Consider the following 12,530-nt stretch of genomic DNA (forward strand, 5'->3'; position numbering starts at 1 on the left):
GGACTTATAACAACAAGAGAAGGTTTTGTCTGAAGCCTTCCTATATTTGCATAGGCTTTCGTTTTTCGGTCAGTAAACCTCCAGAGTACTCCTGATCATGATATTCTCTCCTCTAGATATGACTGAGTGACAGGGTAGCTGTATCATTTTTATAGATTATCCTGTTGGGCATGGGCATATAAACTAAATTTTTCTCCTCTGGCAACATATACGCCAACGTGCCTGTGCGTATTAAGAAACTATCGCTTCAGGGGTGTATATATAGTTTATCCAGCTTAGACAGTTGCCTCAGGTGACACCATGCTGCTATGAATCCGCAAGTGGCTAGGACTGGCTAAACCACACACCCGAAACCGGATCTTAAGACAACCTTCGGAAAACATCTTGTATCCAGAAGTTTGTCTGACTTTAAATAATCCCTAATGACCATGGAGTGTTATGCCATCCTCCTGAATAAACAAAGGCCCTCATTTCGACCTTGCGGTCTTTTTTTAAAGACCGCTGAGGTACCACAGTGCTGAAGACCGCCAGTGCAGGCGGTTTTCCGCGCAGCTTATTATGACTGCTGGCAGCCCTCCGTCCATTTTCGGACGGAGAGATGCCAGCAGCCATACTGGCGGTTGGCGGGGAAGTGGAGATTGCTCCACCTCCACGGCCACGTCATCAGAACACCGCCCACCGAATCACGCCCCATGATTCGGTGTGGTGGTGTTCTGGTGACGGGGAGCTGGCGGCGGAGCAGCCCCCATGGATCCCGTCCCCTCCCGGAGGATCAACGGACAAGGTAAGTTGATCATCCGTTAGGGGAGGGGGGTGTTGTGTGTTGTGTGCGTGCATGGGGGTGTGCGTGTGAGTATGTAGAGGGGGTGTGTGAGTGCGTGTATGCATGCGGGGGTGTTGTGTGTATGGGAAATGTGTGCGTATATGTCTGTGTGCATGTGTGCGTGTATGTGTGCGGGTATGTGTTGTAGGGGTGTGTGTATGTGCATGTTGGGGGTGGGGGTGGGAAGGGGGTCCTGCCACCTTTGGGGGGTGGCAGGGGGGTGGGAGGTGTGGGGGGAGGACTCGGGTGGGGGAGACCCCTCTCAGTGCCAGGGAAGGAATTCCCTGGCACTGATAGTGCCTACCGCCATGGATTTTGTGGCGGTTCCAAACCACCCAAAATCCATGGCGGTATGCAGGGTCCTGATACCGCCGGCGGTCTGGTGACGGCCGCTGGGCTGGAGACCGAAGTCTCCAGCCCAGTGGTCGGAGTGGAGAAGTGACGGATGACCATGGCGGTAACCGCCATGGTCATAATTCAATTTTTTTTTCCGCACTGGCCTGTTGGCGGTTTTACCGCCACTTCTCCCCCACAGCCAGTGTCATAATGAGGGCCAAAGTGTTCTTCCACCTTTATTTCCTGTTTTTCGAAGTATATGACTACAGGAATTACCCCCCTCCGGAAAGACCAGCGGGGCCTGTTCCCCTAAGGTGTAGGGTAAGTGACTGCACCACATAGATGTGCCCACGTTTGATACACAAGTGTTATTTAGTTTGCTTCACATGTGAATAGCACTGTTTTTGACTGACCAACACAATCCACTCAAAGCAAGTGGCATGAAGTCCTGCTAACCTCACACAGATAACCAGATGCATGTAATGATGTTCTGTAGTTAATTTTTTGGACAATAGGTGGCTGTTTCAAGACGGACCAGTTTGGTCAGGCCTATTCTTACATTTTGACTGACTCAGGACAATGCGTATGTACGGATCCTGTTACCACTGATGAAGGCCCAAGACCCCTCTGGGATATAAAAGGGCTAAAACATGTGGGCTGAAGAGATGAGGGAGAGATAGCATCCTCACCCAATGATATTATTTTGATCCTGCCCAGTGTTCTTTTGCAATAAAGAGGTATTTTGGAGGGCTAACACCAAAGTAGTTTTATTACTGCATTTGGATACCACCTCTATCCAGAAAAGATTTGTTTAGGATCTCCCTCTCCTAAGAGGTTAAGCCCGCCTTGGTGGTATCATCTTGGTGGTACAATCAAACCAAGATGGGACAGAATCGCCTTTGATGAAACATGCCACAATAATATGGGTGAGGCTTTTCTGTCCATTTTTAGAATGTTCTCGTGCTTTTGGATTCTATAAAACCTCTATAGCATTGAGTTCACTATTGTACATATTGAGTGCATGGTATGGTATGTCCTGTCATTGTATAGTATGTTGTGGAATTATATAGTATGACCTCTCATTGTATTCTATGCAAAGTATGGTATGGCCTGTCATTTTATCTAATGGTATGGCCTGTCATGGTATAGCATGGTATGGTAATCTTTGGTATAATGTACACATTAAGCTATGGGAATGAATTACAAAAGGAACAGCCAAACAAGCAAAAAAAGCACTTGACAACATAATGGTATTTTCACGCTAGAATGTTCTATTCAACCCATAATCGTGCATATATATATACATATATATGTAGCAGTTTAAAGCTCTGTTTTTGCATAAAATATTTTAATCATGCCCAAGACATCCTACTAATCATGAAACAGGTTCAAAAAAGCACTTTGTTACAAACTATTCATTTTAAAATCATTTTTAAAAGCAACACTGCCTGTGGGCTGCTGATGTGGTGCACCAAAAAGTAGGAAGGGGAGTGGATGAAAAGTAAAAGGGAACAAACATGGGAAACGAGAGGGTGAAATCCACTCCTATGAAGTGCTGCAAGTAGAAGAAACAAATGGGCCTGGACACAAACCATACTCCAATGATGAGGAAACGCACAAACAGAAAATGAAGCAACCCTATGCTGACCAAACAGGAGCCTGCAAATAAGACACACAATAAGGCCCATGAAAGTTAAGCAATGGGGGGGCTCTAAGCCACCTTCAAGTTAACAAAATGTATCAGAAGCAGCAGTGCGGTCTCAGGCGAGACCTAGAAACAAAGAAAGGCCACAGCTCTGTATCTTCGTCATTCATGCTTCACTTGGGCTGTTAGACATTGAAAGATCCTTTTGAGGCTGCATCGCCGGTTTGCAGCTGTGTAGGAACAGCACTTGGCGCATCTTCACTACTTGTCTTCGGGAAGGGAGACCCCAACCTGTCGGCGCACCTCCGTCATGATGCTGGCCAAGAGCTCGCTGTCTTCCAGGCTCATCACAGGGCTTTCTTTTAAACCTGGAATCACAAATGTGGGCATGTCAGCTGCAGTCTACAAGTGCTCATGCTTCGTGCTCTGCCAGCAGCCTTTGTGGCCTGGCTGCACAACCCCCTGCGTGGTCTGGATGTGCTGCTGGTGGGCATACTTTAGCAGCATTCATTTTAGGCCATCCTACGAGCAGCACGCCGACTGGTACAGGTGAGTAACCTTTTTTATCATCTCTCATTACTCATCGAGTGTGGTAGACAAATGAGAATGCCATAAAATGTATAATAAATCATTTACTTTAAGATATCTTCCACACTCATTTGTTGGGTAAATAAGATGTGAAGATGAGTGAGTATGTTAGATAATGGATACAGTAATGTGCTTTTCAGACGTTGCCATTTGTCTTCACTCATCACTAAAGGAGTGAGGGGTAATGATGATGTGCCAAGCCAGTCTTGCAGTTCAGTAAGTTGCTAAGAACTGTAAGATACCTGCAGCCATTCAGCCTTCCAGTGTTGATAAATATATTTGGTTGTTAGAACTTGTATTAACAGCTGCAGGAAATGACAATTATCGATAGCTGGCAGTCTATGCTAAAACGTTATTATAAATTAAGCTAAAGGCAAGGACAACTCCCAAATTTCCTTTCTAGGGGGAAGTATCTTTGAGCTGGCTTGCAGTTTAATTAGGGTTCTCATATAGTGGCACAGACTGAAAACATAACACACTTCACATTTCTTCCTACAAGTGAACAACACATTTCCCAATTCCCATCTCTACCGGAAGTGACATCACTGTTTTTGTGTAATGGTTTTTCATTTGAACGGTGAGCATTCATACGTTGTTTTATTTGCGATCGCTGTTACAGTCGCACTCAATAAAAAATCGACTACAATTAAACATTGGCCATAATACCGCTGTGATGAGTCTTCATATAGTTCCATCTAGGCGGAATGATCGTACTTTGAACCGAAGCACTACGGGTTTAACGCGTTTTCACATATCAGTTTCATATCAGTTTCAGCGGCTACGCACAGGGTTGTGTTTGCTTCCAGGTGTTGCTATCAGTCCTCACACATTTCGCTCAGTACGTGTGCCTGAAGGATGGTGGGGGGTTGCCTGCTGAGATAAGAGGTACAGGAAGCTACAGTTCCAGTTGTGTTGAATCTCGGGGTGTCTGACCAGATTTGTGGTTGCAGTATGATAGGGTCTGTTGTCATCTTTTTGTCCCAGGGCATGACGCTCCCCTGCCCTCGCCTGCCATTGGTGTGTGAATATAGCCTCATTTTCCACACCAGTCCGCTTAACTAGTCACCACCACCTCCCCAGTTGTGGACTCACTGTTGACTTCCAGGACATGGTGATTTGTCTCTTAGGTATTGGTGGTGCTCGATCTTGGAATGTATTCTCCAGTTTCCCTTTAGGAGTTCTTTTGTTTCAGCTCAGCGTGCACATTTCCAGTTTGCACGGTTTAGATTTGCCTGTGAGTTCTGAGGGAAATTCTGTACCTGCTTTGCAATATTTGTCCACCAGGAAGACCCAAAGCATGTGCTTGAAGTCTGCATTGCTAGCTGCGTATTTGGGCAGGTGTCCACTGTATTCACATTTATCTTATGTAATTGTTGGGATGTCAAATAGAACCGCCACTGCTATCCTGTGGTGCAGGAGGTATATTACAAAGTACTGAGAACCACAGTGAGACAGGCACCCACGGACGGAAGAGGAAGTGGCGATGAAGAGCATATCCACACATGAGCGAAGGCGTACTCGTGTATCATGACGTGACAGGAGTGAGCGGAGTGATGGAGCGAAGGAAGAGGCGTGTTAAGGTGGGAGGGGAAGGAATGCAATGGAGAGAGAGGAAAGACTGTAGGGCGATAGGCTTCCATGAATGGGAGGTGCATTTTAGAAATGTAGGGAACATAATGTGAAAGGTACTTTTTAGAGATGGAGGGAACATAACATATCACACAGATGGGTGCGCACAGAAGGGGTCAGACTGGGACACAAAATAGGCCTGGGCCATACATGCCAACATTTTAGAGCAGGCAAGTGGGAGATTTAAAGAAAAATAGTCAGGAGAATGTCTTTTCACCATTGTCTTAGACTGAAGCAGAGGCAATCTGCCTGAATCGGGTCAATTGGCATGTAAGGTGGCAATCAGCATTTCATTATTAGCAGTTTAGTAACATAGTGCAAACAAAACTACAGCTCTAGACACTGTTTTTGTATGTGTTCTATAAAATTGCCAAAAATAAAATGTCCAGGTCTTTCATGCTCTAATCTCCCTCTCCAAGAATGAATTGCAAAGCTCTAACCTTTTTTTTTTTTGGGGGGGGGAGGGGGAGTGCGGGGCAAGCATCAGCATTTCACTTTTGCCTTGTTTCCAGCAGCTCATAATTCAGAAACCTGAACCGGCGTTCTGCGTGCAGGAATCAGGAGGCGGCAGACTAGCTTTGAAATCGGTCGTCTCCCGCCTGGATCGGGAGGGTTGGCATTTATGCCTGGTATCAAAATAAAAGTTGTCCTTGTAGCAAACCAGAAAGCTAAACAACGTGTCTCATATTTGCAAATCAGGCCAATTTTGTGCACTTTGTATGGGTATCGTGCAAGAAGTGAGGACTGCATGCATTTGTGTTTGCTGCAGGCAATGCATGTGGTAATATTAGGGAAAAGAGCAGTAAAAACAGGCCTTCCAGGCCATAATCAGGCACATAAACTGCTGAAACACTGTAACACCAACCCATCAGGCTCTGCCAGATTACCCCAAGGGCCAGTCCGAGCCTGCGTACCGAAGAGAAAGGAGAGTAGAGTACTGGTAAATCAGACACCCCGTGAGGGAGGAGGAAGTAGGGTGCAATATGAAGGCCAGCTGTAGAGTAATACAGAAGCAGACTGGGAGCCCAGGGGCTAGTTTTCTGTCGAGAGAGGATATTTGGTTGAGACATTCACCCATGAAATAGGTGAAGTTTGGGGGGGAAGAGGTAGTGTGATTTCCAGGAAGGGAGAGTACTGAGTACAGCATACTTTGCAGTAAAACAGCCTGAACAGGAGCAAATAAAAAGAAACGCTTGGGAGCATTAGTGGATTTAAGCTTTGAGATGATGGGACCATGTTCTACTTGCAATTACATTCTGCTGAACCATCGTCCACAGAAAGCACTGCCCACTTCTGAACACTGATTACAGGACCACTATGACTTGGTAATCATTTGCCAAACTGATTTATTGCCTGCAATATTATGGTTGCAGGGAATCCCAAAAGCTGTTGTATACATACTGTGCTCACATCTGCTCCCTGGCGGCCCTATTAATGAACGTGTGAGGTGTGAGTGGGGTAAGCACATCAGGTGACAATAAAAAAAAGAGCTAAAAGCGCACCTCTGTATGCTCACTTCAAAACCCCACTTCAAAACTGTTACACCTCTACCACAGATTTAGGTCAAGCAGCAGGGATAAAGACGTCAATTCAGAAATATTTGACCGTAGGTAGGAAGACGTAGGTTCTGAATACAAGGTGGTACTACAAAATTCACACACAGCTGTTAATCTCCGAGAGGTATTTTTAGTGCCAGGCTTTAGGGTACCAGAAGACTCTGTGTCACCTGGGACACACTTTTCCAGTCCTTTACGAGTTTGTTGCATATTGAGAGTTGTAGTGCTGCTCAGGGGCGGCTCTTCCGCTACGTCGGAGGAGCGTTGCCCCCCCCCCCCCGCCAGCAGCAGGAGCTGCGAACCTTTAAAAATAAAACAATAATAAACAATGCTTATTATCGTTTTTTTTAAAGGGGCGGGGCAATGGGAGTGACGAGCACCGAGGGGAGTGCACCGAACACTCAACTCAGTGCGCATGTATGTTTGGCCGGCCGATGGCAGTGTACCGGTTACATCCAGAGAGATACATATGTTTTGGTTGATGTGGGGATCAATGAATGGAGGCATAATCTTTGTCCTACTGAAGGCAAAATGTTTAGTGGAAAGGGTTAATTGTGTGGAAAATGATTGTATCAGAAGAGCTGTCCTAAGTGGTTTATGTTTGAGTGATGCTTTGAGATCTTTGTTGTTGACATGATGCAATATGCCTCATAATCTGATTGGTGCACAGGACTTAAAACGTTATTTAGCGTATACTTAATCACAAATGTGAAGGATATTCCACCCTGTATTACTACTGACTATTCTAATACGACAGATCTGCTATCCGCCATGTTTTCACAGAGTATATCTCATCTTGGTAGATAAACAAAGCCCTCAGTGTGTCCAGCATGTGTGAGAAAGGACAGCATTGTGAAACATAGGAAAGGAAGCTCACAACAAAAATGGAGATATAATTAAAGGAAGTCAGACAAAAAGTAAGATATGGTACAATTCTTGTACTGGTCCACAGCACAATGTCATCCAGAAGGGTAGTTTGGTGCACATTAAATTACATGAAGGGAGCGAGGAAGGTGGAGTTCACCTTTGGAGAGAGTTCAAAGGCTAATGAACTAAAGCGAAATGCTGTCAGATTGAAAATAAAAAATGTTGGAAAGGTGCTAGAATTATAAGATTCAAAGACAGGAATAATTCTGAATCCAGGAACACAAAGATAGAGGGTGTTGCAGTGATTATTCAAAATTTTTGTCTTATATTATAGTTTTATTTAGATTTTTTTTTCTTTTTGGTGAGTTATTTTCCTTCTAGATGTTTCTGATTTGTTCTTTCTTGATGTGATCTATCATTGTTGGGTGTTTGTCTTTATATCTCATTTACGGTTGTTCATTGATGTGTGTTGAGGTAGATTGAAATGTTGTAGTGTATTTGGTGTGATAGTTTGTGTTGTCTTTGGTTATTTTGGGTGAGCAGAGATGATGTGGTGTATTCTTGTACTGTAGTTAATTTGTTTGTTTTATTACTATGTTGAGTCATTTGGAATGTTCTGGTGCTGTATACAAAGGTTTGTACTCAGAGCTTTGATAGTTGTTGTTGTGGCTTTTTGTTGAGGCCTGAATACATTACTTTTAATTCCTTCAGTGTGCTGGTCTTTAGTTCAACAAAGAGTCACTCCAACGTTTGCAAAGTGTGAATCACAACAAGGCACCTGATAGGAAAGAATGTAACAGAATGCAGTCATCTGCTCCATTTTGTAACAGGTCGCTGATTTGGAACTTTTGTGGGTACTATATATATCATTTGAGAGGAAGTACGGTCAGTTGATAGTAGTTTTCTTCTTTAGAAGAGTCAGGACACTCTTCACATGGGTCAGGACTCTACTCAAATGGCCACAGTTCACTTTATAAGACCAGCTCTCTCTTTAGAAGGGCCAGGCCTCTCTTTAAAAAGAAATCTCTTTAGACAAGCCAGAGTTCCTTCAGAAGAATGGGGAGCTCTCCAGAAAGGCCTGGTTTATCTTAAGAAGTTCTTTCCCAGTGGCACACAGGTCTTTTCAGATGGCCTGGAGTCCTCTTTAAAAGGGACAGGACTGTTTTCAGACAGGGTATCACAGAATGGCCTTAAGTGGACATGCCTTAAGTGGGCATCCCTGGAAGACACTGTCCAACCTGTTGAATAAAAGAAAGCAAACTCCAGGGGTGGGATGATGAATGTTTAGTACAGCTAAGGCTCGAGCGCCTTGGATCAGATTGTTAGGTATTGAGAGGTTTATGGGACATAGTCGAATATTGTTTATAATCAATATGCTGGATGAATGAAGTATACATCTATATCTGCAAGGCCAAGATGGCTTTATACCTGTTTATGGTGTGAGATGTTGCATAACGTAGGCCTTTAGTCTTACATATGCTTTATATTCTCATGTTAACTCAAATCTTCGCTAAGTCATTATAAGTATCTTTGGAGTGCGTAAGGATTCCCTGCTGCAGAATCTTACCTTTTAGCAGGCACTGCCGCACATGTTCAGCCTCGTAGCTCAACCCCGTGCTGTGGTGGAAGTTCATGGTCTTGGTGGTGGGTGGAAGAGGGAACTTGGTCTCCTTTCCATTCACTATGAGGGACGTCGGACACCACATGAAGCCTGGAATCTAAGGGAAGAAATAAAGGTGTTGTAAAGAAAGAGGCAATGAGTGGGGGAAGAGATTACTCTGATTTGTTTCAAATCCATCTCTTGGGAAGTTCACCATTTAAAGTTAGACACATCATGTCATGGTTCACTGGCCATCTTGAAGAATGTGTGACACTGTTCCGCCATGAGTCGAGCCAGAACTTTGGGGAAAGTGTCACACCATTAATCCACGCACAATGGCTCTTCTGCCATCACCCAGTCCTGCCTTAATTCTGTCCTGGGGACATCTGATCAGGTGAAGCAAAGCAAACCACATATGTAACAGGGCCAGGACAGCAGAGAAATAATAAACATCACATACTTGTACGTGGGTTAAGGACATCACTTGAACAGCATACACCATACAAAAAATGCAGCAAGTCTCCAAGCACAACTGGGCCTTGGGTGACTCAATTGTGCCATAGCTTAAAGCTATCCCTGGGAAGTTACACCATAATTCAGATTCTTCTTCAACACATCTCTTGGCTCGGGTAACACTATTCAGGCCTTTCTCACAGCTACCATTAGATCAGGTGTGATATAATTTAGCAATTTTTCAAGGCACCTCATCATGGAAAAAATACATCATTCAGCTACGATCCTGGATAGTCTTGTGAATAGCTGGTGGTGGTATAGTGCAGAAAGAAACCACAGGTAGCACCGCTCACCTTTATTTCCAAATGCTCGCACTATGAACCAGCAGTCTTTTTGTAGGAGCCAGTGCAACTGAGTTAAGCAGACTATGTCAGATCTCTCAATCCCCTTATTTTATTTCATGTTATCCCAAGACCAGTACTGCTTTATCGTTCTTCTTTGGCTCATCCATGCTCCTGCACACACGCACACGCATGTATCCACATACACGTTAAGAAATCTCTCCATTTATTTTTTGTATCTAAGCTGCCTTGCTCATCCTATACGCCCTAGCAGAAGGTGTCTTCGAATTATTCAGCAAGCTTGTTCTCCATGCATGTGTGTGGATTGAGCTAACACATCCCCACTTATATGGCTCTCCATTGGCTCCTGACTGGAGATCCACAAAATGAAGGTGTTTTTTATGTGTGAGCTTGTTATGGCAATTGTTTATCTAAGACACATTCAGTAGCTAGTGTGTTGGCCTCAACCCACACCTGTGGCTCAAACTGGAGATCTCACAGTGAGATATAATACTACAGAGTTGTAGGAAGAGTATGTGTATCATCCGGCTAAGGTGACCCTGACTTACAAAGTTGGTTGGGCACATTCATCATACGTTTACTGCTATTACCACACATACGGGGGGAGCTCAGGTTGATGCAGAGTATGGCAAGATGATGTAACTTTACATAGCCACCAATGACAACCCCTCTACTCCAAGAATCAGCAAATCCCTAGGTTTGTAACAAGTTCGGGGAGGCAAAAGAGGGAAACCAACCTGGCCCCTCGACAGCCAATGACAAAGCCACACATGATGTCACAAATAAGCACAATAGATATTATGTATGTTCCATTTATAATTAAAAAAAATAGCTTCCATATTTGTGTGTAAGTCTAAGGTTGTAATGTCTTTTAACAAGTCTGCTGCAGTGTAAGAGGTTTGTTGCAAAAGGAGGAGATCTGTGCCAGACTTGAAGAACCACCAACCTCCCAAACACCGTGGATAGTAAGACCCTGCCGTTAGTCCCTTTAGGTGAAAGTGCTGGGGGCTTCAGTGGTGCGTTCTGCAGATGCCCAGATGTAGATTTAGTCAGAGCTACATACATTAATTCAGAACTCATACAATTCGCCTCCGGCTCACCCTGTGACTCTTTCCCTCCGCAGTACCTGTATGATTCCCTTTGTGCCACAGATTGCTGCTTGGTTGGGCATGGCAGCCATGATGGTACAGGTGAGGATCGCCTGTCGCTTGCCGGAGTACTGCAGGATGATTGTCACCGTCTCCTCCACTCCTATGGACAAGATGATAAAGATAACAAAGAACTCTTTCTGCTGCTGTGCTCTTTTAGTTTTACTTCCAGCACGCCCACCTCCCATGAGTATATCAGCTTTCAAATACACTAGCATGCCACAGCCATTTGAAAGTCTGCCCGTGCAATTGAAAGTCACTTATTCGCAATGTTCAATTATGTTGGGTCTGATTCAGAGTAAAAGGCGATCAACAGTGTTCATGTTCCCAAATTCATGTGAAATGAACCCTTACATAATTACCCCATGCACCTGCTCTTAGAGGTTGCTTACCCGTCTCGTAGAGGAACCCTTTGGCTGTAATCGACTCTGGCTTCTCGCCGCCAAAGACCATCATGGCAAACTGGATGCAATAGCAGCCAATATCCAAGATGGCTCCTCCCCCGAGTTCCTTCTCCACCAGCCGGGGAACATTGTAGATGCTGGCCCCAAACTCACCCCGGACTACCTTCACCTCCCCCAGAGCCTTCTGAGATAAAAGGGTGCGGATCTGCTCATAGACTGGGAAAAACCGGCCCCACATGGCCTACAAAAAAAAAAACAGAAGAGGTCAATATGTTTTGAGGCTAAGGATGAATATTCTTGAAGCCTTAAAAAAGAAGAGAAAAAGGGGCACATTCTTATCAGGAAATGTTCATGGATTGCGAGTTGTGATCATAAAGAAGGTGATGCTTGTGACTGAGGACAGTTCTAATCAGTGGTTGTTTTTATTGCAGGAGCTATTCTAGCACAGAGGGACACGGTGGTGCTGTAGAGAGATTATCCTGTCAGTGGGTTCTTTCTATAACCTGAACTACTTCCAGCAGGCGGGGAACACTGAGATTGTGGTGAGATGTTCCGATCAGGGAATTATGTCGACAGGAATCACTTCTATGGGACTGGACAGGATAACCCACCGGGGAGATGCTCTTGAAACAGAACTGATACCCCACCGGGGAGATGCTCTTGCAACAGAATTATCTGTGGACACATGTTTGCAGGCTCTAAGGGGTGGCACCTACCTCCATGAAAAAGACATTCTGTTTGCGGGCGGCTGAGGTGAGCTCTTTCACTTCCTTGAAGTTCAAGGCCAAGGGCTTCTCGCAGACAACATTCTTGTGGGCCTTCAGGAAGAGGAGCACCACAGACCTGTGCTCAGTGTGCAGAGCTCCAACGTACACAATGTCTGAGAAAAAAATGTATAAAATGACTGAAGAGAGATAATGACATAAGCAACCCCTATTCCCGGAAGTGGAACATGTCATGTGACTGAGGAGAAAGTTTACGGTAAGCATCCGCTATGCAAGAGGAGGTTTGTACGTGTTCAATGACTAAGGCAACAGTACACCAGAGACATCCACCATCCCAGGAGGAGGGCTGATGTATAACATGACTGACCAGAGATTATACCACAAGCAGACACTA

At 44.7% G+C, this 12,530-nt stretch overlaps 1 protein-coding gene across 1 annotated transcript in view; it reads right to left on the reverse strand.

Moving 5' to 3' along the window:
- Positions 1-2,407: 2,407 nt before the first annotated feature.
- Positions 2,408-12,530, reverse strand: part of DHDH (dihydrodiol dehydrogenase) — a 34,075-nt gene continuing 23,952 nt past the window's right edge. The window contains exons 3-7 of the mRNA XM_069200839.1: positions 12,128-12,291; positions 11,400-11,652; positions 10,986-11,110; positions 9,012-9,162; positions 2,408-3,172 (exon numbers count right to left, since the gene is read on the reverse strand). Coding sequence (XP_069056940.1) covers positions 3,066-3,172; positions 9,012-9,162; positions 10,986-11,110; positions 11,400-11,652; positions 12,128-12,291 — 800 coding nt within the window. The 3' untranslated portion in view covers positions 2,408-3,065. The remainder of the gene's footprint in view (positions 3,173-9,011; positions 9,163-10,985; positions 11,111-11,399; positions 11,653-12,127; positions 12,292-12,530) is intronic.

This window comes from Pleurodeles waltl, chromosome 7 (genome assembly GCF_031143425.1).
Source record: "Pleurodeles waltl isolate 20211129_DDA chromosome 7, aPleWal1.hap1.20221129, whole genome shotgun sequence".
Classification (NCBI taxonomy): Eukaryota; Metazoa; Chordata; class Amphibia; order Caudata; family Salamandridae; genus Pleurodeles; species Pleurodeles waltl.